Genomic DNA, 24227 nt, shown 5'->3' with positions numbered 1-24227 from the left:
TCTGTGAGATTTAGATTGTGGATTTCAGAGTGCACATGGGTAAGAAAAGGCTACTAAGCAGTACCAAACTTGAGCAGAATTATAATAGTCCCATCAAACCCTTTCTAAAGAAATCAACAGATACTTTATAAAAAAAAAAAAAGAAAGACTAAAATCAAACATACCAAATCTTTCTGCCTTTAAACATTTGACATAAATCTAATCTGGACTACAGCTTGGAGCATCAAGAAAGAAAAGTGTTTGTTTTCACACGTAGTGATGTTTAAAAGACTGGCTTCTGAAAGCTAACTACCTTCAGCACTACCATGGATCTGTTACTGCTGCTCCACGGTGTCAGGTGCTTTCACGAAGAGACAATGAATAGCTGCCAGCTGAATTAGGCCTAAAATCATGACTAATTTTATCTGGAAAAAGGAAGCACTGACCTTCCTCCTCATCTCTGCTGCTGTCTTCAGATTCCCCAAACGGGTTTGCACGCCTATGAAATAAGAATAAAAACTAATTAGCGATTCTGGTCATCACACACACATGCTGCAGTACTAATTGTCTCCCCTGAAATCACTCAAAGTAATCCATCACTGTTGTCTCTGGCCATACCTGCCACCTCTGTTCTGGTCCAGGAATTCTGTGGCAGGCAGTACGATATCAAATTGAATCGGTGTTCCAGGAGCAATGAGTTGTGTGGAGTCTTGAATGCCAGCCAATTCATTAGGAATTACTTTATTGTTTTCTGTATTCTTCACATTCTGGCTAAAGTGAAAATGGAAAAGAATGTTTCAATCAATCAATGACATCCTATCTTTGCTGTGGGAGACAAGATTATTCAAAAATCCAAAGCAGGATTGAGCCACTATACACAAATATGGAATATTTTCCTATTTACCCATTACTGAGAACTCTAATAAAATCTCAGGTTTATTTTTTTTGTACCTAAAATTATTTTGGAAAAATGTAAATGCTGGTATATTAAAAGTGAAGGCAGGTAACTCTGGGGGGGGGCTGACTTTCAGCCACAGGTTGCTCTTAGCCTCCCTTCTCTCTAATGGCCACATTTACAGCTGCATTATCAGTGCAAACAGCAGAGACCTGACTTGTGCCTATGGGTGTAAATGGCAATCCTGACATCTTTTTCAGATCTTACTTGGCCGCAGGTTACAATGTGATAGTTAAAAAGAAGTGTTACACAGGTCAGATTTCTTCCTGCCACTTTTCTTAAAGAGAATGAAATTCTGTGTTTCCCACAGCTACAGAGGTCACAACTACACCCATCGCTACATATGGTACACCGGGTTTACTAGCAGCATCCTTCTACTTCTAGAAAATTTCCTGGTTGCATACAGATGTAAAAGTGACTTTGGAGATTAGTTGTCAATGAAACAGGTATTTCCTTTGCCCGGTGAAATAGACAGCAATACTCCTCTATTTATAAAACTGTAATCAAAGTGGAACAGTTGTACTGTGAATAAAAGTTGAAAGAAATAGACTGGCATTCCCCATGGCTATATGGAATCTTTGGAATCTGTAAGCAATCATAATAAAGGGAATCATAAACCATAGTAAAGGCACTGGCCTGACAGGCAAAAGATCTGGGAAAACTTGAATTTATACAAGTAAACGTCTGAGTATGAATTTACAATTTTGTGACAAAACTTGCAGAGAAGTCCCTTCATGGTGAAGTCAGTGTGACACAGACTTGCCCTATTTTATTTATCACACTGCTTCTTAAAGCAGGATTTCAGTCCAGCACTGGGCTTGAAAGCCAACGATGATGATGTAAGTCTGAAGAGTTCCCATTGAGCAAGATGCTAGGATCATGCGGACACAAAGAAATGATACATAAAATACTTATTTTGCATATAAGCATATCCTAAAACACTATTAAAAATATTTGAAGGAGGGAGCTTTATTGATTGACCTGAACAAGCACAAAAGAACAACAGTAATTATTCTGACAGCAGCGTAAGGCATATTCCTGTGACAGACTGACAGGAAATGCTTGAGGTAATATGCAAGAATATACTCACTTCTATGTATACTGGGGACTCTGCTGTATTATCCGCATTACAAGTCATTCCCTTACAGCAAAGCACTTGGAAATAAAGCATTGTGTTTGTTCCCAAAGAAACAGCGAAATCCCAACACCAACCACAAGAAGCTTCAAAGCTGTGATGTGGAGCAATAAGCACTACCCTCAACACTTGCGTTTCTTACAGCTTTCAACAGGAAACACCAGAAGTAGAGGAATTTGCTGGAGAACACAGGCCTGTAAAGCCAGGGCCTTGACAGGGCTTTCTCCCTTGGTCACTGCTGCCCTGTAAAAAAAGCAGGACTGAGCACACAGCCCCTAGCCCGTGCAAGTGAGAATGCTACCTGGGGTAATGAACTTCGTGTTTTTTCCCAAAGCTGGTAATGGGAGTCACTGCTTGTAGGGCTGTCTGATTTAACTTGATTGCAGCTGCCTACAAAAACAAGACAGAACAGCTCTTCTACACACTTACTTTACATTGCCACATAAAGAACAATGTGATAGCAAGTTGGAAGGAATGAACTGAAAGACGGAAACAAGCTCCTACCTCTGGATTGTCAGTGAGATAGATCTGTCTGGAGATGTTGTTGATGGCACATATCCACTGGAAGGTAAAAATGCAATTGAACTCTTCAAGTTCACTTGTATACAAGAATAACAACTTTAAGAAAATATTTTTACCTCCTCGTATTCTTTCTTGCTTTCTGCTTGAAGGGTTATACCCCTGAAATATAAACAGCGTATCAGTGCTAATAGCGGACACCAGGACTGTTTGACTCCAGGTCTTACAATAACATCACCAAGCTTTGTATCTATTAACCATGAAAGGAACAAAACCCACAAATAGGCTGCAGCTAAAGGATAGCGCATCTGCCGTTCAGGCAGTCGTGGGGGAGGACGGGAAGGAACGTGCTTTTAATTTGGAAACACCCTTCTGGAAACCCAGAAAGGCTTACTATTACAGCAAACATGTTTTACATGAAACAGCATCTGAAAGGGCAGGTGTGACTGGCTGTCCTCAAATAAAACCTGTCTCATACGCTTTGCCTGTAGGAGTAGTGATCTGAAAGCAGTATCTTCTGTCTTCACAGTCTACAGCCATAACAGAGCAGTTGTCCAGGTCCTGAATCAATCCTCCAGCTACTGCTCCCCTTGGCTGACACATCAAGTTGCCACCTTGAGTGAAGAAATACAGTCTTTCCCAAGTTGTAGTCACCAGACCTGTTTTACTAAGGAGAAGATGCAGTGATAAAGACTCATTACTATTTAGAAATTACTCCAAACATACGAAACTGCAAACATATTCTGATGCTAATCTAAACCTTACGTCCGACCCTAGAATTTTTTTTTCTTATGATGAGTCTCTGTTAAGAAGTAAAAGCAGCACCTATTCCTAGCAGAGACTAATCCTTACAGAAAGCTGAAAAGTTAAACTGCTTTGAAACAACCCAAATTAAAAACATTCGCTGCAGTATCTCCTTGTTAAGGAATGAAAATTATTGGTATTGAGTGACTGACATGAAATACTATTAAGCTAGACCAAAAAAAAAAACAACGGTATTTTCAAGCTGAAGAGCAGCATGAACAATTTCAGTCAAAGAATCATCATTTTAAAAAGTATCTTCTGCAAGTAGTATCTCACAGAGTCCATCTCCTCCCTAGCTATGGAGTCCTATTACATTGTAATCCAGCTCTGAGAATGCATGCTTTGAGAAATTAATAAATGTCCACTCACAACAACAAAAGAATTACTAGTCAAATAGAAATGAACTGATATTTAATCAATCCCATAAACAGGGTTACTATATGCCACAAATGTACATAGCTCCTGCAGAGGTTGATGGAAGGTATTACTTGGAAAATTTGCAGAAGTAACTCTACGTATAGTATACATTCAAAGTTATGCGTTTGCATTACACAAATAAAAGCTTTATGGACAAAGGAGATTGTTTATGAAAACATGTACTAGCTACAAAGTATAGCTGTTTCTTTTTGTAAACACTATGTTTTCTTTAGCCTTAAGAACTGGGAACAATCTGAACCCAGCCCCATCAGTTTCTAACTTTAGCCACTTGAACACAGGAAATCATCCCTGTAAGTGAATTCAATCAGAAGTAAACTTCTGTTTTCAGGAAAATAGTCTTAAATGCCTCTGATTTGGTTTAAGCTTCTAAAACACATTTCCAAACATGACAAAGACACTTAGGAGCTGAGGAGTACAGCTACCATAGTCATTCAGGAGCCTCAAACACCTTACTGAGGAGTCTTTACGACCTAAAAAACATGTAGCAACTAGTCAGCAACTAAACAAACCAGTAGGTAGCAACAGTCTTACTTTCTAAGATTAAGGTAGCCAGCCTTCTGGATGAGATTTCTATTGATAGCAGGTGAAGTTACATCAGAATCTGGGATGTAAACAGATTCATTAACTGCAATTAAGTCCTGCTGGGATACCCTCATTTTTTCAGCTTCAGCATCCAGCTCTCCCTGTATGCTGGGAAAAAAAACCAAACAACAAACAATATAAGAATAAACCCAAAGCCACCATTAGTCAATTTATACCAGGATATAGCTAACACCTGTAAGCCAGAATGAATAAAAATACTAGTTGACATTACACTGGAGAGTCATTCAAAGGCAGAAGTTCATTTTTAGGACTTTACAGGAAATATCATGTAAGACTGCATGTCCAAGGCTTTCTCTAAGGACTAGATAAATCACTGCAGTTAGGAATGAATAGAAGGAAGAAGCATACAACAGGGAACTATACTCCCAGAAAATGTCACCTGAGCCTAAAGAGACAAGATGCACATACTCTGTCTTTGGCAGGCGGGCAGCAAAATTGCAGCCAGGATTTCCCCTTGCCCTTTATTTTGCAAGCCCAGCTAGAAGACATTATTCTCCGTATGTCTCATACAGTAGCTATGCTTTCTTTTCTTGCAATTTGTACTAAACAGTTATCTTTTCCTCAAACAATATATAGAGATCAGAATTATAAGCTTGTTTTTTAAAACCAAAATGATCACACAAGAAATGCATAAGTGTTGAGAGGGAAATGTTTGTATGAATTTACAGTGCTGAACATATACAGCTGTTGCCCCAGGATAGCAGCACAGCTCAAAGTAGGCTTTACTATACTATATCTTGGCTTTCACAAAACTTTTTCTAAATGCTGCAACTGTAACATGTAGGAATTCCTGCCAGGAGACCACTGCCATGGACTTTCAACAGCAAGTTTTCCATGAATTCAGAACAACACAGTAACAAAATCTGTTGTTCAAGTCCCATTTTAGCTTTACGTTCCTTTATAATACTGTCTTCCACTTCGGTGTGATTCAGAAAACATCCTTGGTGCAGGCTGGCAAAACTGAGCTCTTTTTGAACATACCTGTAAAATCCAGTTTGCTTAAAGTGGTAACTGTGAAGGGGTATCTGAGTGCAAAATTGAATAAGTGATAATTTGTTGCAGAAGCATCACACATATATATACAGACACATGTGGCATATGGGGGAAACAGAGCAGCTATTTCACTAGAACAAGCAAGCAGAGAGGCCACAGTCGGTCATCATATGACAGTGAAATATCGTCTTTTTTTTTCAGCTCTGCTGTCAGACAATCATTGGGAACCACATAATTTTCAAAGGTTCCCACTGACCACTTGACAAGCCCACTGATAAACCTGCCTTGTTTCCATCAACATCAGTGTTTCATTTGTAGACTCTTGTGATCAATACACACCAACGCAATGGGCATAATCAGAAAGCAACAAACAGCCTCCCATTTTGAAAATGTGTCGTAATTAATTAAAAAAACACTATTAAATATATACTATAGATAGATAGATATACACCATACATAAAAGGGCTTAGATCTCCATGTCAGCTGCAAGCACTATTTGGCACATCTGTTGACAAGGAAGTAGAAGATGGTTTTAGACCACCTGCTCGCACTTGCCCTTCTGAGAACCTGAGGTCTGGTTACACGTTCTGTGAACTGAGGTCCTGAGGGAGCTAGCCAATGTTCCTGCAAGGCTGGTCTCTATCGATAATCTTCAACAGTTCGCTGCAGCAGGGAAGGTTCCTAATGACTGAAAAAAGGTAAGTGTCACACCTGCCTTTGAGACAGGTAAGAAAAATAATCTGGGGAACTAAAAGCCAGTCAGCCATATGTCAGTCCCTGGGAAAGTTACAGGGTGAATTCTCCAGCCATTTCCAAACACACAAAGGACAAGAAGGCAACTGGGAACAGCCAGCACAGATTTAAATCATGCCCGACCATCCTGATCCTGATCATGACCTTCTGCAATGCAATGACTATCTTGGTGGACTGGAGAAGAGCAGTGGATGCTGTTTCACTTGACTTCAGCAAGCCCTATCACATGGTCTCCCATAGTATGCTTATAGCCAAACTGGTGAAATACAAACTGGAGAAGTCTACTACAAGATGGGTAGAAAACATGTCTGGGCTACTGAGCACAAAGGGTTGTAACCAGTGAAACAAAGGCCAACTGGCACCCAGCTATTAGTGATGTCCCTCATCAGTCAGTTCATCGTCACCACCCACAGGCACACCCAGCTGGAAAGGCTGACTGGCAGATAGGGCAGAGTGCGGGCTGCTGTTCGCAGGGACGCTGGCGTGCTGCAGAAACGGGCAGGCAGGAACCTCACGAAGTTCAGCAAAGACAAATCCAAAGTCCTGCCTGGGACGGAACAACTCCCTGCAACTGTAAAGGACGGGAGGCATCTGGACAGAAAGCAACTTTCAGCAAAGGACCTGGGGGTCCTAGAGGACAAGCTGAACTTGAGCCAGCACCATGTCCTTGTGGCAGAATTAGGACAGTCACATCCTGGCCTGCAGGAGCAAGAGTACAGCCAGCGGGTCAGAGGAAGTAATTATTCTTGTCTGTTCAGCACTTGTGAGATTCCAGCAGGAGTACTGTGTCCGCTTTTGGTGCTCAGCACACGGAAGACAGAAACAAAGTCAATGGAAGAGCTACCAAGATGGCTAGTGGGCCAGAACACGGGACATGAGAAGAAGCTGCGAGAATTGCTTTTCAGCTTCGTGGGATGAAGGCTAAGGAGGGGATCTTAGTGCTTAACCACCTGACTGGAGGGTATACAGCAGATGGAGCTTGAGCCTTCTTGGAGGTGTGTAGTGAAAGGATGAGGGACTGGACACAAGCTGTAACCAGATGCTGTGTGTGCCATGTGTGAGAGACAGAGATGCTCAAAATTTGCCTGGCCACAGTGCTGAGCACTCTGCTGGAACTGACCCTGCTCTCAGCAGGAGAGTGGACTACATGACCCCTCGAGGTCCATACGGCAGCAGCTGTTCTTTGACTTTCAGAGAAACAATACCAGCAAATATTTGATTTCTTTATTAACTTTTCCAGGCCTGAGGAGTTATTAACTGTATCCAGGCTACTAGGAAAACTCATGGGGTGGAAACATAAGAGTACTTGTCAATGCATACCTTAGAAAGTCCTTAACACCTGCACCTATAGAATAAGCAATTTTCTCCCTACTTCCTGCCCCAGTGGTTAAACCTTTTGAAGAACATGGGCACATAACCCAGGCTGTAACAGCAGGACGAGAGATCCATGTCGTCCACTACCTTGTCTCTCACAGTGGCAAAAAGCCTGTGGAAAAGGACAAGGCAAGTACACAAATACATATAATTCTTCCCTTTTCTCCTCCCCAGTCTTTTGTTGAAGTTGGTGTTTTCCTGTAACTGCTGAAGTAATCTAGAGACACAGTGCCGCATTTAAGTCAGCACTAAGCAGTATCTGACTGGCCAGATGAAGAATGACTCTTGCATCATGCTGCTAGTCTGTTTCATATTACTTCCAGCTTTTCCACATCTTTGGAAAGTTGAGACTTCCTAAGCTCCCATATCATTTCCAGAATGAGACCAGCTGCGTGCATCTTACCACCTAGCCAAGTCATATGAGAGGCCGAGTTATAAAGGCTGAGTAATACCATCAGATCTGAATTAAATTAAGCCGTATTTTGCAAGCTAGTGCCTTTCAACATAATCATTAAATGTCAGAGTAAGAATTATTTAAATTTCATTTTGAAATAAAGTGGAACAGTACTGTGAGTTTTTACATAAGTGCTACTTCAATGAATCTTTTAATCAGTCATTGTTGTTGCACCACAAATTCCTTGCATCAAAACTGCCCTTGCATCTTCATGGTTCCTGAGATTGGATTCCACTCCCTAAGGCTATTTCTCCTGTCTCCAGCGCAGAAAGCAGAGAAAAGCTGATAATTCTGAAGTTATATGCATTTGTGGCAATGAGACCAACTGGTTACTGAGAATATTTTCATGATCTGTCTTATGTGTTTTCACACTGTTAGCAATATTCACTGTATAAATGAAAATATTTCCAAATATGAAGACTCAGTGTCACAATCCACTTAAACAGATGCAAGACTACATCACTGCTGAAATTCTGCAGGTGCACAATGGGTCTCATCAGCTTATTATTCCAAGAAAACAAATCTGATAAATAAAACACTTTTAGCTTGATTAGCAAGCAGATCTGACTCACTGAAGCCTTGTGATCCCCAGCACTAAAGGAGGAATGGAGTGGGCAGCATGGTTTTCAGTGGCTGTATAATCTTAAGTCATGAAACTGTGTCCTGTGTCAGTAATTGCTAAGCTGCACAGTGTCATTCAACTTTTTGCAAGCTTCTTTTTGTTTTTTTTCCAAAGCCATCACACTCCTGCACTAATTACATTTGACTTGTACTTTCAAGCTCTGCTGTGTGACAGACCTAAAATACAAAAACCAGACTCAGCAGAACAAGTGAGCATCCTGGTTTTGCTTCCATTTAGTACTGTGCACTATCCGGAATTCAAATTCATCAGACTTTGGAAAACAAGGAGTTATTCTATGGTGAGGATCCAGTGGCAGGATCCTCACTGTGCCTGTAAGACACAAGCAAGATGCTCTCTGCTTATTAAGTAAAGGGCACTATTTCAAAGGGAGTTAAAAATCTGTCCTCCAGTTTATACAACTGCTGTGTAGACGGCAGGGGGATTTATTTCAGAAGTGAGTGTGAAAAGATAAATAAGTAAGGTACAGGAAGTAAAGAATCATTTAGTAAAAGAACTTACTATACAGGGAAATTAATTACAACACTGTTCTCAAATTAACAATTTATTTAAAATGCCACCAGTCAGAATAAGTAATGATTTGGCTACAGTCTGATATGAAAGGTATGAAGCAATAAAGTGAAGGACTCAGTCTAGTGTTCCAGCTGATTTAAGATCAATTATTAATGTTCTCTCTGATTACATTTTAAATGTAAAGTTTACATTTACAGGGACTTAATTATAAAGCAAATGCCAATCTTCACGACAAGTAGAGGACAGGGTGTGGGGGTCACTGTGTGTGTATATAAGAAAAAATAATCACAAAATTAAGAATACAGAAGTGGGGCAGTTTAATGAAATAAAGCCTTAGTTAGCCAAAGCAGGCAGAACTCAGTAAACTGATACAGCCTATACTGAATGCAATGAATATGTTCTCTAGGGGAGGAGTTTGCCTTATGTAGCTACAACATCAAACACTACAGGACCTAAATCCTTACTTGAGAAGTTAATGGATTATTGTTACAGTATTATTACAGAAGATCCAGTAAGTATAAATACCTCTAATTCAGAATGCAGTTTACCTCTATTATATTAATTTTGTTAACGCACTTCAAGCCCAAATTCCATGCTTTTGAGTCCAAGAAGAGACATAGGGATATAAGCATGTGAACACTTTGTAGTATATAGTTCTTGACTATCCTGTAAAAATACTCTCTGCAGTTCACTGACAGAATTTTCCTTTACATGCATAAACATACCTCCTTTCCACCTGCTGCTTTAACAAAACATGCCCAATGACAAAAGGAAAAGTATTGCATTACCTTTGAACCATGTCTGAAACAGATGACAAAAAGCTGTCCATTCTTTTGGAAAACATTTCTGCTCCTTTCTTAAAAAAGTTGATCTGAAAAATACCAAAAGATGGACAATGGAAGTTGTCTTGGTTTTGGCAGACAAGTAACAGATTGTGGGAACTGTGTTAACAGCAATTCCGTTATCAACTGATGCATCTGGCTGGCGATCACATGGTCAAAACAGCTGCATTTCCTTTCTTTGTGTTTCTCATTTTTGCAGTCTTCCACCCTTTCACACACCCTTTTCACACACACAGAAGCTACTGGCTGCTGACAGGTACGTTCCAATGAACTTGCTGAATGACTGAAATAAGGGAACAGGTAGCCTTCTCCCATAACAGCACTGTGCAGAATCGGGTCTAGTGATGCCACAAGCATGCATGGAATGCCACCACATTAAAAGGAATGGGACACAAATAATCCATTAGATTTAGCAGTCCAACCTGGACTACCAACTCCAATTTGGAAATTTTTGAACTGCTACAGCAAAATCAGTCAGGAAAGAGATGAAGCATAGCTGTGCTAGCAGAAGCCTCCAGCACAATCAGTTATATCAACTACAGATTTACCATGGATTTTATTCTGCTGCAGGAACTAAAAAAAGCTACTAAGGCCAAAGTGCGCATTTTGTGACAGAAGACGAATTCACTTAGCTGGTATGGCTCAGCAGACATGCAACAGCAGCAAAGCACTCAGTGCAGGCTTGACCTTGGATTACCTGCTGTGGGGTACACAGTCATCATTAGGATCTACTGGCAACTGTGTGAAACACAGACACGCTAGTGCATGTGTGCAATTAATTAGCTTTAAAATAATAAATCAAAAAATGGTGAACTACTCTGGAAAGAAGCGTAAAAGCAAATTCCTGGCTGTTAAGCAATTTATTAGCTATTTCATCCCATTTTACTTGTGATTCCACTCTTTTTCTCTAACCCTGGGACATGGGATTCCTCTTACTTTTAATTCAGATTTCTGCAACCATGTTAACGACCACAGACTCCCTTTACAAACAAAGGAGAGGAAGCATGCTCTCTTAAAGAATGATTCACCTATTTACTTCAGAAGCCTAGTTCAGGAGGGAAAAGCTCGAAATTCCACTGATGATAGACTGATATGCCTAGCTTAGACATTGATGTCAGTTTTCAGTCAAATAAACCTGCTATTAGCCACTGTGTCCAAAAATTCCTTATGGCCTGCTCATTCATTAGAAATGTGAAACATGACATATTTTGAGTAATTAATACAGAAAATATATACTTATGCTGAAGATTAACAGTATTTAAGCATCAGTATCAACTGGCTTCTGGCTACTCAGTCATTCCCATGACAACCTAAAACTTTCCTGTATAAAGCACTAAGATATGGCAGTTTTGCCAGATAAAATACAGGGAAAGAAAGTTCTGTTTGGCTTCCAGTAAAGGAAACTGACACAGCTCTTTCATTAGGATAACAACAGCAGAGAAGCAGTGTGAACTCCCATGGTGGGGAAAGTGACTAAATTCTCATTTAATATCTGTTCTATATGGGGTCCATGATCTGCAAAAGACACAGGACAATGGAGATGACAATCCACACTACAGTCTCAAAGATCCGTATTTTCTGTTTTCACAGCCCAATTCTCATTTTCCCAACACTTTCTTTCATCAGTGTCAAAGCACAACAGGCCCTTAAAATCTGTGGCAATGAGAATCAAGTGCTGTGAAAATACTAGTTTGCTGATCCTCCTGACATTCTGGAGAGTTAGATTATCAGTATTACTACTGCATTTTACAGACCTGAGAAATGCTCTATCAAATTGCTAGCAGAATAAAGATTAGAAACAGGATTTGCCAGCCTTATGCTCAATCCACTCCATTGTTCTGCCCTTCCAGTTCTCTAGTGCATGCTCTGTTCCCTATCGTGTACACTCCTCATCAGTATGCTGAACACTATGTGCCAGGAAGGGAACTGCTACATAAGAGAGTTTGTGCAGAGTAAACAGTGGAAGTAAATGCTGCTCCACTGATAGCTTAGCTGTGAAAAAATTAACCCCAGGCTGATTTTGCATATAAATGCACTGGAATTTTTTTTTCATTGATGTCTTTCCTGAATATCTAAACTACGCAACTACATCTAAACTACTCAACTAACAGTTGATTTATTCTAACAAAACTGATTCTAACAAAACTGTTGTTAGAATCTAAGCAAGCTGAATAAAAGTATTTCCTTTCCCTGTTATCATTTGTCAGTTCTCAAAAAAAACATAATAATCCAGAGCTACAACGTTTTCCTTTTCCCAGGGACATGTCTAAGTGATATAGATGTGTTACTGTCCATACCTGTCCTCGTGTATATCCTAGCATAGGTTCCATCATTGCCACTCTCTTCCTGTATTGCAGAGCATTCAGGGCACAGTAATACTGCAGAGATGACAGGTGCTGCTTTCTTCTTGCATTTGCCACTTCTTTTGCCACTTCTGCCTTAAGCTGAATAAAATTGATCATGGTGTTACTATGCACAAGGATATATTTACATTTACTGATTATTTTCAAATTATCTTTAAAACAACTCTCATTACAGAACTTCTTCACATTAAAGCGAAAGATGAGAAACGAAGAAAGCAAATCCAAAACCCAAAGCAAGTACTTCAAGCCCTTCTCTGGCAAGGTACTAAAGCATTTGGGGAGCCCCTGTGACTACAAACTATGTAAGTACCACAACTAAAATTCTGTATCTGATCTCAATGCAAGAAGTCTACTTGCAGCTGAGATCACAACACAAGCCTGCAAGTGCAGAATTCAGAGATGAATAATTCATAATATGCTGTATCACATTCCGTTCTGTAATGCATTTCCTTTAATGGCCATCTTGTAGAACTGATGCACCCTTAGGATAGGGCCAGTCACACTCTTTTTGGCATACAGGGATATATTTGGGAACAGTGGTCCAGTGGGCAAAGAAGAAGAAATGTAAAACAATCCCACCAACAGAGTTACGTGTACTGTAAGTGGAATGACAATCCATACAGAGAAATTTAGGAAGAAGGTAAATGCGAGTAAATGGAATGCTTTATAAACAGCAGACACAAGGCTTCATGACAGTTCACAATGAATTGTACCCATTGATACAGCATCATCACATCAGCTGTACAACAGTAGGCCTATACAGATCTATTTATAGTCATTTGGATTGCCCAAGAGCTCCCCTGCATCTGAAGGGCTCTAGTTCAGCACAATACTTGATCACTTGCCTAACTTGGGGAAAACAGGTATAACTTTGCTGAATTCATGTTTAAAAGCTTTGTGTCTGCTCGGAAACGAAATCACAAGCACTCTTGAGCTACTGTGAATTTAACTGAGGAACTCTCCAAAGTTCATAAGTGAACAATGATGCAGACAAAACGGCTGATGAAAACTTTTCCTTTTCCCTTTCATGTTCATTACCTTTTCATTTTCTTTCCTTTTCGGTAACCTGCTATACTTTGCCATGGACACGTCATGTTCTGTAGACAAGGAATATTATTTTTTTTAGAAATGTGATGTGTGTGTGCGTAGATTAAAAATGTCTTATGTGATATAACAGGTGCACACCATTAGAAACAAACAAAACAGGGAAACATACCATTGCTAGCAAGGCCAAAAAGATCCTTCAACGTGCTTACTTCTGGAAAAGAGAAATCAAATATTCAAAGTAAAACCAGCTGTAAAGACTTTGTTCAACTGAGACCATTTATGGCATATTTAATGCCTAAGTCACTAAGTCCTTTCACAGCAGAGATGCATGTTGTGCCTGTCTTGATAATGATAAACCAGATCAGCTGCTAGAGAAATGAACAGGCAGATAGCAAATGAAAAATTGAGTGTGTTTACTTTCTTAATAAAGTTATCACTATGAAAAAGATTCCTATCTGCCAGTGTAGTTTACCCAAAGAAGCACCATTTCAGTATGCTTGTTATGACAAAAGGCCCAGCACTATCATAAAAGACCGGCAGTTCTGAACAACTTCCTGACAATGCTTATGTGATACTGAGAAATCCAAGTCCCAGAGACATAAGTAAGCCCCTTTACTGTACATGAACCTTCATCAATGTGGAACATTTTTTGCTAAATTTCTCTGTGAAAAGAAATACATATCTAACACATCTGACTGCTGGCTATAATGCTTACCATAACAAACACTGGTCATGAGTTTCTGAAGCTAAACAGGCGACTTAACTCTGTGCTGGGCGCAAGCTACTCTCAAGTGTGCATATCTATGTATGCTGCAACTGGCAAAACCCTTCTCAAAAAGCTACAAAGCAAGCACATTCACAAGAACAGACATTATGCAACAGTGAAAAGGGGAAACTGTAGGATGTCATCATGGTCTCTGATTACTTGCAACAATCTACTCATTGATCAGCTTCGCACCACCTTTGTCTCCCTGGAACACTTCCTCATGACTGATGCAGAAAGACAGAAATTCTTCCCAGGTGTGACTATCTTTAACCTAGAAGTTTCTATAGTGTTCAAGACACAGACATAGGAAGATCAAAAGTAAAAACAACAACACGGTCAATCTTCCTTGCTTCATCCTACAATGAAATGTCAGTATGGCCAGGCCTCTACTAAAAACTGTTCTACAGCCTCTTGTCAGAGAAAAATGGAGGTTGTGATGGATGGATAGAAAAAAAACCAACTTTGACATCCAGAGGCGTTGAAGAAAATTTCATTTTTTGTGATGAAGTAGTTGAGACTTTGATTGCAGGCTTCACTTGCATTTTCTTCTTATGTCTTCTTTTATGAACCAGGCAGCAGAACCCATAAAGATGGAAGCAGAATCACTGTATCAATGAAGCCACATTAAAGAGGGGGGAAATTGTTTATAGATCTTACCTTCCAAATCCTGCATTATATTTGACATTGTATGATAAACAAGATACCCATTAAAATAAACACCTTGATGTCTTCACTTCAAATGAGATGCTACCATATGAGGAACCTAAACCAGTCATTATTGTGCTGTAGTTGTTTTGTTTCCCATCAAAATGATGTCTTCAAAAGTACATAAACAGGACTGAGATTAGCTAGATTAAAAGTGGGTTTAAAAAAAAAAAATTCTGCAGTAAAAACTCTTATTTCTTTTGCACGAGTAGGTTAAGATATCGTTGACCTTGAATGTGACCTTGTTTCTTCTGAAATTAACACCAAACATTTGCATTATTGCTTTGCTGTTTAATGAATGTCGAAGTTTGTGCAATCAGGTTACTTGGAACTACCTTTGCATGGCAAGGATTTAAAGACTGACTCCTTGAAAGGGAGGGAAAATACTATACTCTGAAGTTAAAAAAACATTTTTGCTTGTTTTTTTACAAACAAACAAATCCAATCTTCTGAAGCTGCATAAATACTACTTGCAAGCCAGATTAACTGCTAAACTTCCCTTCTTCAGGCAATCATAATATCAACGATTTCAGTGAAATTACACTAATGTAAAAGCAAAGTGACCCAACAAAGAACAAAGCCGTGTATTTTCAAACTTGCACCATATGGTGCATAAAATGTGATGTGATGAACTTGCACTGTTTATGTCTGAGTAAAAGCATGCACCTGTCAATGAAATTCTGTAGCAGGCAATAAAAAAAAAATCCACAAAAAAAAACTTTTCTGTGAATCATCAAAGAACAAACTATTACATGGCACTATGTCTCCCCTTACTATAAAATAAGCAAGAAGGAACACATGAGGAAAATTAAAGCTTAAAATAAAATTTACCTGTGAGATCCTTTTCCCGAAATTGTATGATTGGGAGAACCATTGTATCTGCAAGCTGTTTTGCCAGTTCAGAATGAAGAATATTGAGCTGAAACAGAGAATAGAGCAATACTCTAAAACACAGTGTAAATAAAAAAATTAAAAATAACAGCACTCTGTAGCCTGCCATTTGTGCCCAGCAGACAAAAAAAGGGTATAATAAAATGTCGATTTTATTATAAAAATAAAAGAAAGGGTACTTCATTGTGCTTCAGTGCTTAAAATACATTTCTCAAGATATCAGAGACAGACGGGGATTTTCCCCTAAATGCTTAATTCCTGCCTGGTGTTTTCCAAGGATCCAAGAACTTCTTGGTTCCTGCATACTGTTATTAGGGCAGTTCACTTGACCATTAATTCTAATGCTTAACAAATCAGGATTTAATCTTAATTAGCTTTATTAACCAGTTTTTGTTAGTGTCTACATCACAGAGTTACAGTACCACCACCATGACTAGAATCTCTTTCCATTCACGAGGGTTATCCAGGACACAATCACAACCGGGAGCAACCACGGCGAAAGGTCCCATTCAAATGTTTTACCTTTAGAGCAGTTTCCCATTCCTGTTTTTGTAAGCATCTCTCTAAAATTCAGCACATGGAGACCTATTTTTAAAGCACTCATGTGACACTGTTTAGGATGAAGGCAAGGCTCTACACACCAGCAGTGGCATGCTAAGAATATTAGATGGGTTCAGGTAGGACAAGTAACAATCACACTGCCAGAGCGCCTGATACTACAAACCAGGAGCGCACCACATGCTGACATATTCTGCCCATTTGCTCACAGTAACCTGGAGGCCTCTAGGTGAGGTTATGCATGTAAGGATGAAGTACTTCCCATGAGTAGATACAAAACTAAACAAGGACAACTCAATCGTGTAGAACAGATAACTGAGGAACAGGTGCAAGGGGTAGCTAACACACAGAAAAGGAGGCTGAGGAATGGAGTAGGTTCTTGTGAAGGAAAATGTGACTGACAGAACTGAACAGAGAGCCTCGCGGCTCTCTGCTCCCAAATGGGATGTCCTCTTGCACCCGGGAAGGAGAAAGTTCTGGTTTTGATTCATTCATAGTTGCAGACAAGTACAAGACTTGTGACAACAAACATAACTTTCAAGTATCCCCTGAGAGCACATGTGCAGTAGAAGAAGTCTAATCGAAAAGTTACCCTTTGGGATTCCTCTCACTGTAGTTAAGTTACCCATGTGCTCTAAAATTTTTAACTTGTTTTTTGCCCCACAAAACTCTCCTCTCCAAAACAGCAGACCTCAATCCACCCTTCTGCCTTATGAATGGAAGCCAAAAGTAGACTAACAAGAACAGCACCTTTCTGATGGCACAGCCCTGCTCACAACAGAAAGTGCAATGTCACAAATGATACTTAAGCAATAAGGACCTAGATACCAAGATTATATTGAGGTGTTATATGGGCAGGTCTAACAAAAGCATTTAGAAAGATCCCCAGTACTTAGCAGCAACCTACAGGGAGTAGAAGTGTTCAGCACACACAGCTGTAGTACCCCACCTGCCTTCAGCAGGCATTTCTGCCACCTCCCCCAGACACCTCTGGGTTATGCATGATCTCACAGCAACTAAACTGCAACTTTACTAATTTATAGCTGCCCTGCATCCATCCCTGGCAAGTTTTGGCTCAAACTGCAGTGTATAAATGGAAATGTCATTCTTAAATGAAATCTAATAAAAAATGGCCCCTACCTAGATGACAAGTCCTGCTTCAGCTTCTTTTCTAATTCTCCTACTTAGAAAATTCAGCTTTGCTCTGAGGACAGCATGTGGGATGAAGCCACAGAAACAGCTCTAACCATTATGAAAGGCTGATATTACCATAAATGATTCTACAAAACCCAGGCACAATCTAGCCTTCAGTGGAAAGGCTCAGAATCAAAAGGACAAAGCCCAAAAGAAAAAAACACTAATATTCTATAATGTAAAAATAGAATATTGGCAATTCAAATTACCTCGTCCACAACTTTTGAAAAGTAATGAAGAGTGGATATCACTTCTTCATCTCCTTTACCTAAGGCAAAATGCTGGAAACAGAAACACACATTTGGTCCATAAATCAATAAAGGTGAGTATAAAATATGTGTTTTACTACAAAGGTAATGAATGCTCCTACAAAATGCAATAAATGATAAAAATAAATGGAAAAACAGTAACTCATTAGTATTCTTTTACCCTTTTACCCTGCTCCTCTTGTTTTAAATGAATGGATTTTAGACAACATATAATTAATGCTTATTAAACTAATTTTAAAGTCATAGTCATACCATAGGAACAAACTGGCTTGCATCTTCATAAATTAACTCACATTTTGCATTTTATTTCTTTTAAAGAACAGCCTTCACATGAAAACAAGTAAAGCAAATGAACTTGTGGACACCCTAATATTTACACAGACTTCTTCACAAGTGCTGAGGCTGAAAAGAAATCCAAGTCGTATGTTGAACATACCTGCTTTTCATAAGCAAGGAGCTGCTTCGAAAGCTGCTGTGTGGCAAGACACATTTCATTCTACAAACAAAAGTGACATGTCAATAGAAATAATGAAAGGTCTTTAGCTCTGCTGTTACTACTACTTTGTTACCAGCTTCTTGACTGAATCTGCAACTGCTTACACAAACATTCAGCTGTATGTAAACAACTAGTCCCAAAATACCTGCATAGGGAAGCAGTAACAACAGGTATGCTTCAGACCTAATCAACACACAGTTTCAATTTAACTGCTTTGAACAGAGGTAGGATTTGGGGTTTAGTTTTGGGTTTGGGTTCCCCCCCGCCACCAAAACAACAAAGCCAGAACAACCTCAAACATGTAAGCTGTCATACCAGGATAAGAATGTTTCATATTGGTACATCATCTTTCCCCAAAATGTACAGCAATGAAGAAAACCAGCAGATGAGTCTGTATATCATGCATTCAGGCTCAAGGAACGTACTGATGTAAATACAGTGCTTTAAGTTGATACAGAAGCACAAACCAGCACACAGATCTGTACTCTCATGACTAAACTGGACAGCGAAAGTACACACATCCTCAAGATGTGCTTATGCAAAGCAAGACTTGTAGTGAGGGTATTTAATTTTGCTTGACAGCTGGAAACAACAGACAACCATTTGGATACGTCAATCTTTAATCAATGTATTCCTAACACTTGTATATCAACTATTCTGTCCCTGATTTGTTAATAATGACTTACAACTGGAACAAAAGCAAAAGAGGATGGGGGGAACTGGGATCTGTCTTAACCCTCATCAAATCCTTCTCCTCCTCAGTAATGCAGAAAAGTAATCACTTTTAATTTAATTTAACTTCAAACCTTAACATAATCTATTCCTCTCTCCAAACATGCAAGTTTGTAAAACTCAGAGCAACATCTGAACTGCTTTAATAGCACCCCTTATGCTGGGGCTGGTACAGAAAACCATTAAAACTGGGACAGAGTTTGTGTGCTCTCTTATTGTCCCTTGTCATCCTGAGCAAGCAGATCATGGCACAGTTAACCATCTGGGCCAGAGATTCTGAAGCACCATTTACTTTGGCCCGATTCCATCTCCGACTGACATACTGCATTACAGCCTTGTGCTTCTGCACCACCTTGGCATGCCAGGAAGGAGGGTTAATCAGGATAGCAAGGCCCAAACATTTAGCCAGAGTCTTAAGCATGCCCAAGTGTTTAGAGAGAACAGACAGAGCCATGGTCTAGGTCACAGCAGCTGTATGTGAACACATGGCAGGAAAAGCTGAGTGAACGACTTCTGACCATCTTAAAACACTATGGTGGTAATACTCACTGGTGGCTGGAGATGGGAGAGCAGAGGCTTTCCAAGGTATAAACAAGGGCTCAGAACTGAGTTAATCTGGATCCAAACTCAGATCATGCGCACCCCATGATTCTTCTCACCTCATGGTGATGGATTAGTCTTGTCTCAGACCGATTAGTAATAAGCATTACACTTTCATGCAGTAACAACACCAAGGATTTGCAGGTTGGTTATGCAGACTGTGTACTTTTTAATATGAAAAAGCTTTACACAAACACTTGGCATTTAAGTATTTCCTGAGCCAGTGGATTGAAAAGGATGTTGTTCCTTATAATACATTAACAAACCTTGTTAAGGGCTTAGGCAAGGACAGGAATGAGCCTTAACTATCTGCCCCCAGGCTCTAAGAACACCTGAAAGACTTTACCACTTTCAAAGTGGGAGCTAGCAAGCAATGACTTGATGACAGGAAGGATGAGACTCCTTGCATGTGGACAGATGACATTAAACAGGTTGGTTTGTATGTGTGTGGGTAGTGTCCAAAGTTGAATTTAAGAATACAAGAAGCAGCAGAGGTTCTTAGACCCGGGATCTTTTTCATAAACACAACCTCAAAATTAGAGCTAAGAATTGCAAGATTAAGTCCTCAGACAGCAACTGTGATACCACCTTTCAGTTGTACAGCTGGGTCAGGGTGAGAGAAATCTTTTGAAATAAACAAAGTATTAGAAACATGCCTCTTTTTTCCCTTTTTGTTTCAGTTCACTTATTCCTGCAAAGCCTGCAGCTGTGGTCTGTTCTGAATCTGTAAAATAAATCCTTCTGCCTTAAACTTGCCGACACTAAAAGAAACTTCAGAATAATGGGTTGATACCAAAGGCATCCTTTTCCTTTCTGTTAGCCATTCTAAAAACTTGTTTTTTAGAGACTACCAGATCCTCAATTTCCTCACCCAATATCCAAAGAGTAACATACAGCATCATTACTTATCTGTGTGAGACAGTGTGAAGGTAGGCAATACAAAGAAGCACCATCCAGTGATCACCACTCCCCAATAGCAGTTTCCAGTATATGACAGGATAATGGAGGGACACATATGAGGGTCTCAAAGGGACTTAAGTTAACAACATCATAGCAAGTATATGATCAGGTGACAACAGTCACATACAGACCTCAAGCAGACATGCATGGCATGCTACTCCAGCTACAGAACAAATTGATGGAAGGGCCTGACAGAAAATTTACTTTGGAATTTTGGGCTGATTTTGGGACAACAGTTCCACACATCACTGATATCCCACTGATGCCAGCAGGTCACATTTTTCATTTATAGACTCGGTTCTTTGCATCAGAACACCACAAACTTGTTGGTCAATCTCTGCCCATGTGGAAGAGTTAATCCTGGGTCCTTCATCCTCCCTCCCAACCTCTGCCAGACTTTGTTCCCATTAGAGGTACAAAATCATTTGTTCTATCGCTAGGAAAAAACAAACCAAAAGAAAAACCACACACCAATCAGTTGTAAATAAATCAAATTAAGCTAGCAAACTGAAACACAGCTACATTGCGTAAGGAACAGGAAGCAGGCAAAGTGCTCTGCTGACCTAGTGGTAATACTGCATTGCTAAGCACACTAATCTGGGGAAGTTTGGTTTAATCCTCCTCCTATGTCTTCCTAATCAGGCTTCTCCAACCACCCCCATCCCTGCCCGGCTGCTAATCAGTCTCAAGACTTAGAAGTTATTTGCATTGCTTCAGTTGACAGATCCACTACATCCAGGCAAATTATTTTAACAGGTTTTAATCTATTTCAAAGACATTTTCCCATGGAATACAGCAACATTCACTCCCCTTACCCTGAAGTATCTGAAATTCAGTACACCACAGCAAAAGAAAAGCCACGATACAATCCTGACTGCCTGCTTCACATCTCTTCCACATTACCTTGACATTTCAGAATTCATCAAGCATTTATGGAGTGGGAGAGCTATTGAAGAGATGATTTATCAGGCAGAAACTCAAAATACTGAACAGAAATCCAAGTATTCTAAATGAAGGCAAAATTAACCTGTACTGGGCATCACAAATACATTCATTTTCATCAGATGGCTTTACTTAGCAGGCAAAACATCACTGCAGCATTAATGTAGAAAAGTATACTAGAAGGAAGGCTGTATGCAAACAGGTATCAAGCAATCAGTTATGATTACAGATATGTAGACTTTTTTTTCTTTTTTAACATCAGCTGGCATACTACGGCATGCTAGCCCTAGGCATAGATTTTAATAAAGTTTGCTAACACCAGTGCACATAGATAAGGTAATAAAAGCGGTGTCCTGAATCTAGCATTAATCTACTAGAAATGAAAAATCAACAGATTAAAAAAATCATTGTTTAATTCTCAAGTTATTTCAGTACCTTGCCTTTAAATAAGTCAGCAAGAAAATGTCCAACTTATTTTCTGATCTAGCGCCAGAGCAAAGGCATGTGATTTTTCTGGGCTGATTCCACCTTCTTCATTATCACCTTTATTCACCAAGCTGTACATATAATCAGAAGAGTATGATTTTTTCATACCCATTTGTAACAAAATCTCTGCTGTTAACCATTTACCAGTGAGGCAGTCTATCCCTTTTTAGGGTCTCTTTTCGTATTTTTCCACAATAAACTCTGAGGGCTAATACACTGAAGTCCAAAGATATTTCTGTAGACAGTCATCTAACAGACTACGGATTTGAGGGCATGTAAAAGATTAAGCTGAGCTATAAATTAACTTCTAAAGACAGAGAACTACTCCAGCATGTCCAGTTCCAATCCCAATATAATGAAGCTTTCTGCAAAGCTACTTTCCTACTCCAGCTAATGCTGGCATTTTTAAAACTGCAAGTAACCAACAGACAGAACTGCCAAAGGATTCTGCATGTAAACAAGTAAAATACTGCTAAAGGTATTTATTCACGTACCCTGTACCCTGTACGTGCAGAATGACATGTAATAAAATGTGGCTTGCATCTGGGAAAGCTTAATGCCTCATAAATGAGGAAAAAAAAAAAAACAACCCAGGTAGGTGGTTGAAGGAAGAGGTCTGTGAGGCATTTACAGCCTTCTATTCCTTTCAGAACTAGGGAACAAATTCACCTTCAAAACTAGGCACAGCAAAGAAAGAACTGGGTCTTGATACAACAGTTTTACGCAGCATGTGCATATCATCTTCCTACAAAACAGAATTTTCCATCAATCTAGTAAATGCAACAGCCCTACAGGCTTTGGTTTGCATATTAAATGACTTGGAAATGTGAATCTAAGGCTGAAAGAAGCTAAGCCTCACATGGGTGCTCAGGCTGCCCAGCACTTTATAAGATCAAGCTAACATACAGCTTGCCCTGCTGCTGATTCACAGCATGGCACTCAGTCCTCACAAATGTGAATGGTTCAGCAAAGGATCAACCAATAGCTTCAAGAAATAGAAGACACGAGTCAGAACTCTGCTGTAAAACGGCAAAAGCAGCTACAGTAGGATGGCTACTTCAGTAGAGTAAGAATCTTCAGTTTCTTGCAAAATTACTATCAGCAGGGCATCCATACATCTACACCTCCTTGTAGGACTCAAAGCTCCAGGTATCGCTTAGTGCAAAGTTAACCTGCTTCCAGGCATGGTGACAACTCCAACTTCACAGGCAGTATTAAAAACAACTCCCATGGTTTTGTAAATACATTCTTATGTGATAAGGCTCTGCTTACCTCTGTTAGCAACATATGGTGAATATGCCTCAGGAAGTACAGAGGCATATGATGCAAACTTACAATGAATATGAAACAATAATATATATGCTATTTCACAGAAGTCAGTGCTGACAACTGTAGTAAGTGTTTCTCCTATCTAATACTTTGTTGAAGCTTCTTTATGTGGAACTTAAAATTTACAAAACGCTCATTTAAACTTTAATGTTTCAAAAGGTTTGGGGAAAAAAAAGTCTTACCATTTGAAAAGACAACACAATGTTCCCTCAGACACAAAAAGCAAGCAATTAAAAGAAAAACTACCAGTGCTTACTTGTCAGTTCAAGCACAACTAATTTAAGAATTCAGAACACCTGGGGTTTGCTATGCAACATAATAAATACGAAAATACATGCATGCCCTAGACAGCCTGACACTTACCTACTGAGTTATAACCTAGTGAAGTCAATACATTGAAAGATGAAACAAGCAGCACTGCTGAAAAATGCTGACATGAGGTGTCATGAATTTGGGGACAGAAGTAACACTAGTATAAAGCACTACCTAAAATAGCCCTGGACAGATTCAAGCTGTCCTGATACACATAATGTGGTACATATAACCCAGGACTATCCCGTAACCGTCAAGAATTTCCTTAAGAGTCTGGACATAAAAAGGCAGTGGGCCCCTGAGGTTGTTGCCATTTTGCCCATGTGACTCTGGAATCACAAGACAACTGCTCACAGAGACACAGATGCTGACAATTCCCATGCTGTTCTCTCTCTGGATGTACTGGTAAATGCAACATGGGTTTCTTTTTATTCCTCTTCTGCCATCACCACTCTTAGTACCCAGACAGATTTGTCAGGAATAATGAGATTGCAACCTCTTCCCAATGACAAAATACTGAACCTTATTTTCCTCTAACGTACTTAACTGTTTATCCCTTCTAATAGTAGAGACAC

General features: G+C 39.6%; 1 protein-coding gene across 1 annotated transcript in view; it reads right to left on the bottom strand.

Annotated features, from left to right (window-relative positions):
* The window catches only part of APPL2 (adaptor protein, phosphotyrosine interacting with PH domain and leucine zipper 2), a 38867-nt gene that overhangs the window by 5153 nt on the left and 9487 nt on the right, over window positions 1-24227 (bottom strand). Inside the window, exons 3-16 of the mRNA XM_055808315.1 lie at window positions 18232-18291; window positions 17736-17807; window positions 15715-15802; window positions 13582-13623; window positions 13404-13462; window positions 12300-12446; window positions 9949-10031; window positions 4362-4520; window positions 3067-3255; window positions 2708-2750; window positions 2574-2630; window positions 2371-2459; window positions 598-750; window positions 426-478 (exon numbers count right to left, since the gene is read on the bottom strand). Coding sequence (XP_055664290.1) covers window positions 426-478; window positions 598-750; window positions 2371-2459; window positions 2574-2630; window positions 2708-2750; window positions 3067-3255; window positions 4362-4520; window positions 9949-10031; window positions 12300-12446; window positions 13404-13462; window positions 13582-13623; window positions 15715-15802; window positions 17736-17807; window positions 18232-18291 — 1294 coding nt within the window. The remainder of the gene's footprint in view (window positions 1-425; window positions 479-597; window positions 751-2370; window positions 2460-2573; window positions 2631-2707; window positions 2751-3066; window positions 3256-4361; window positions 4521-9948; window positions 10032-12299; window positions 12447-13403; window positions 13463-13581; window positions 13624-15714; window positions 15803-17735; window positions 17808-18231; window positions 18292-24227) is intronic.

Source organism: Falco peregrinus, chromosome 6 (assembly GCF_023634155.1).
Source record: "Falco peregrinus isolate bFalPer1 chromosome 6, bFalPer1.pri, whole genome shotgun sequence".
Classification (NCBI taxonomy): domain Eukaryota; kingdom Metazoa; phylum Chordata; class Aves; order Falconiformes; family Falconidae; genus Falco; species Falco peregrinus.
The sequence above is the reverse complement of the archived record's forward strand: the minus strand, read 5'-3'. Positions and strand labels throughout refer to the sequence as shown.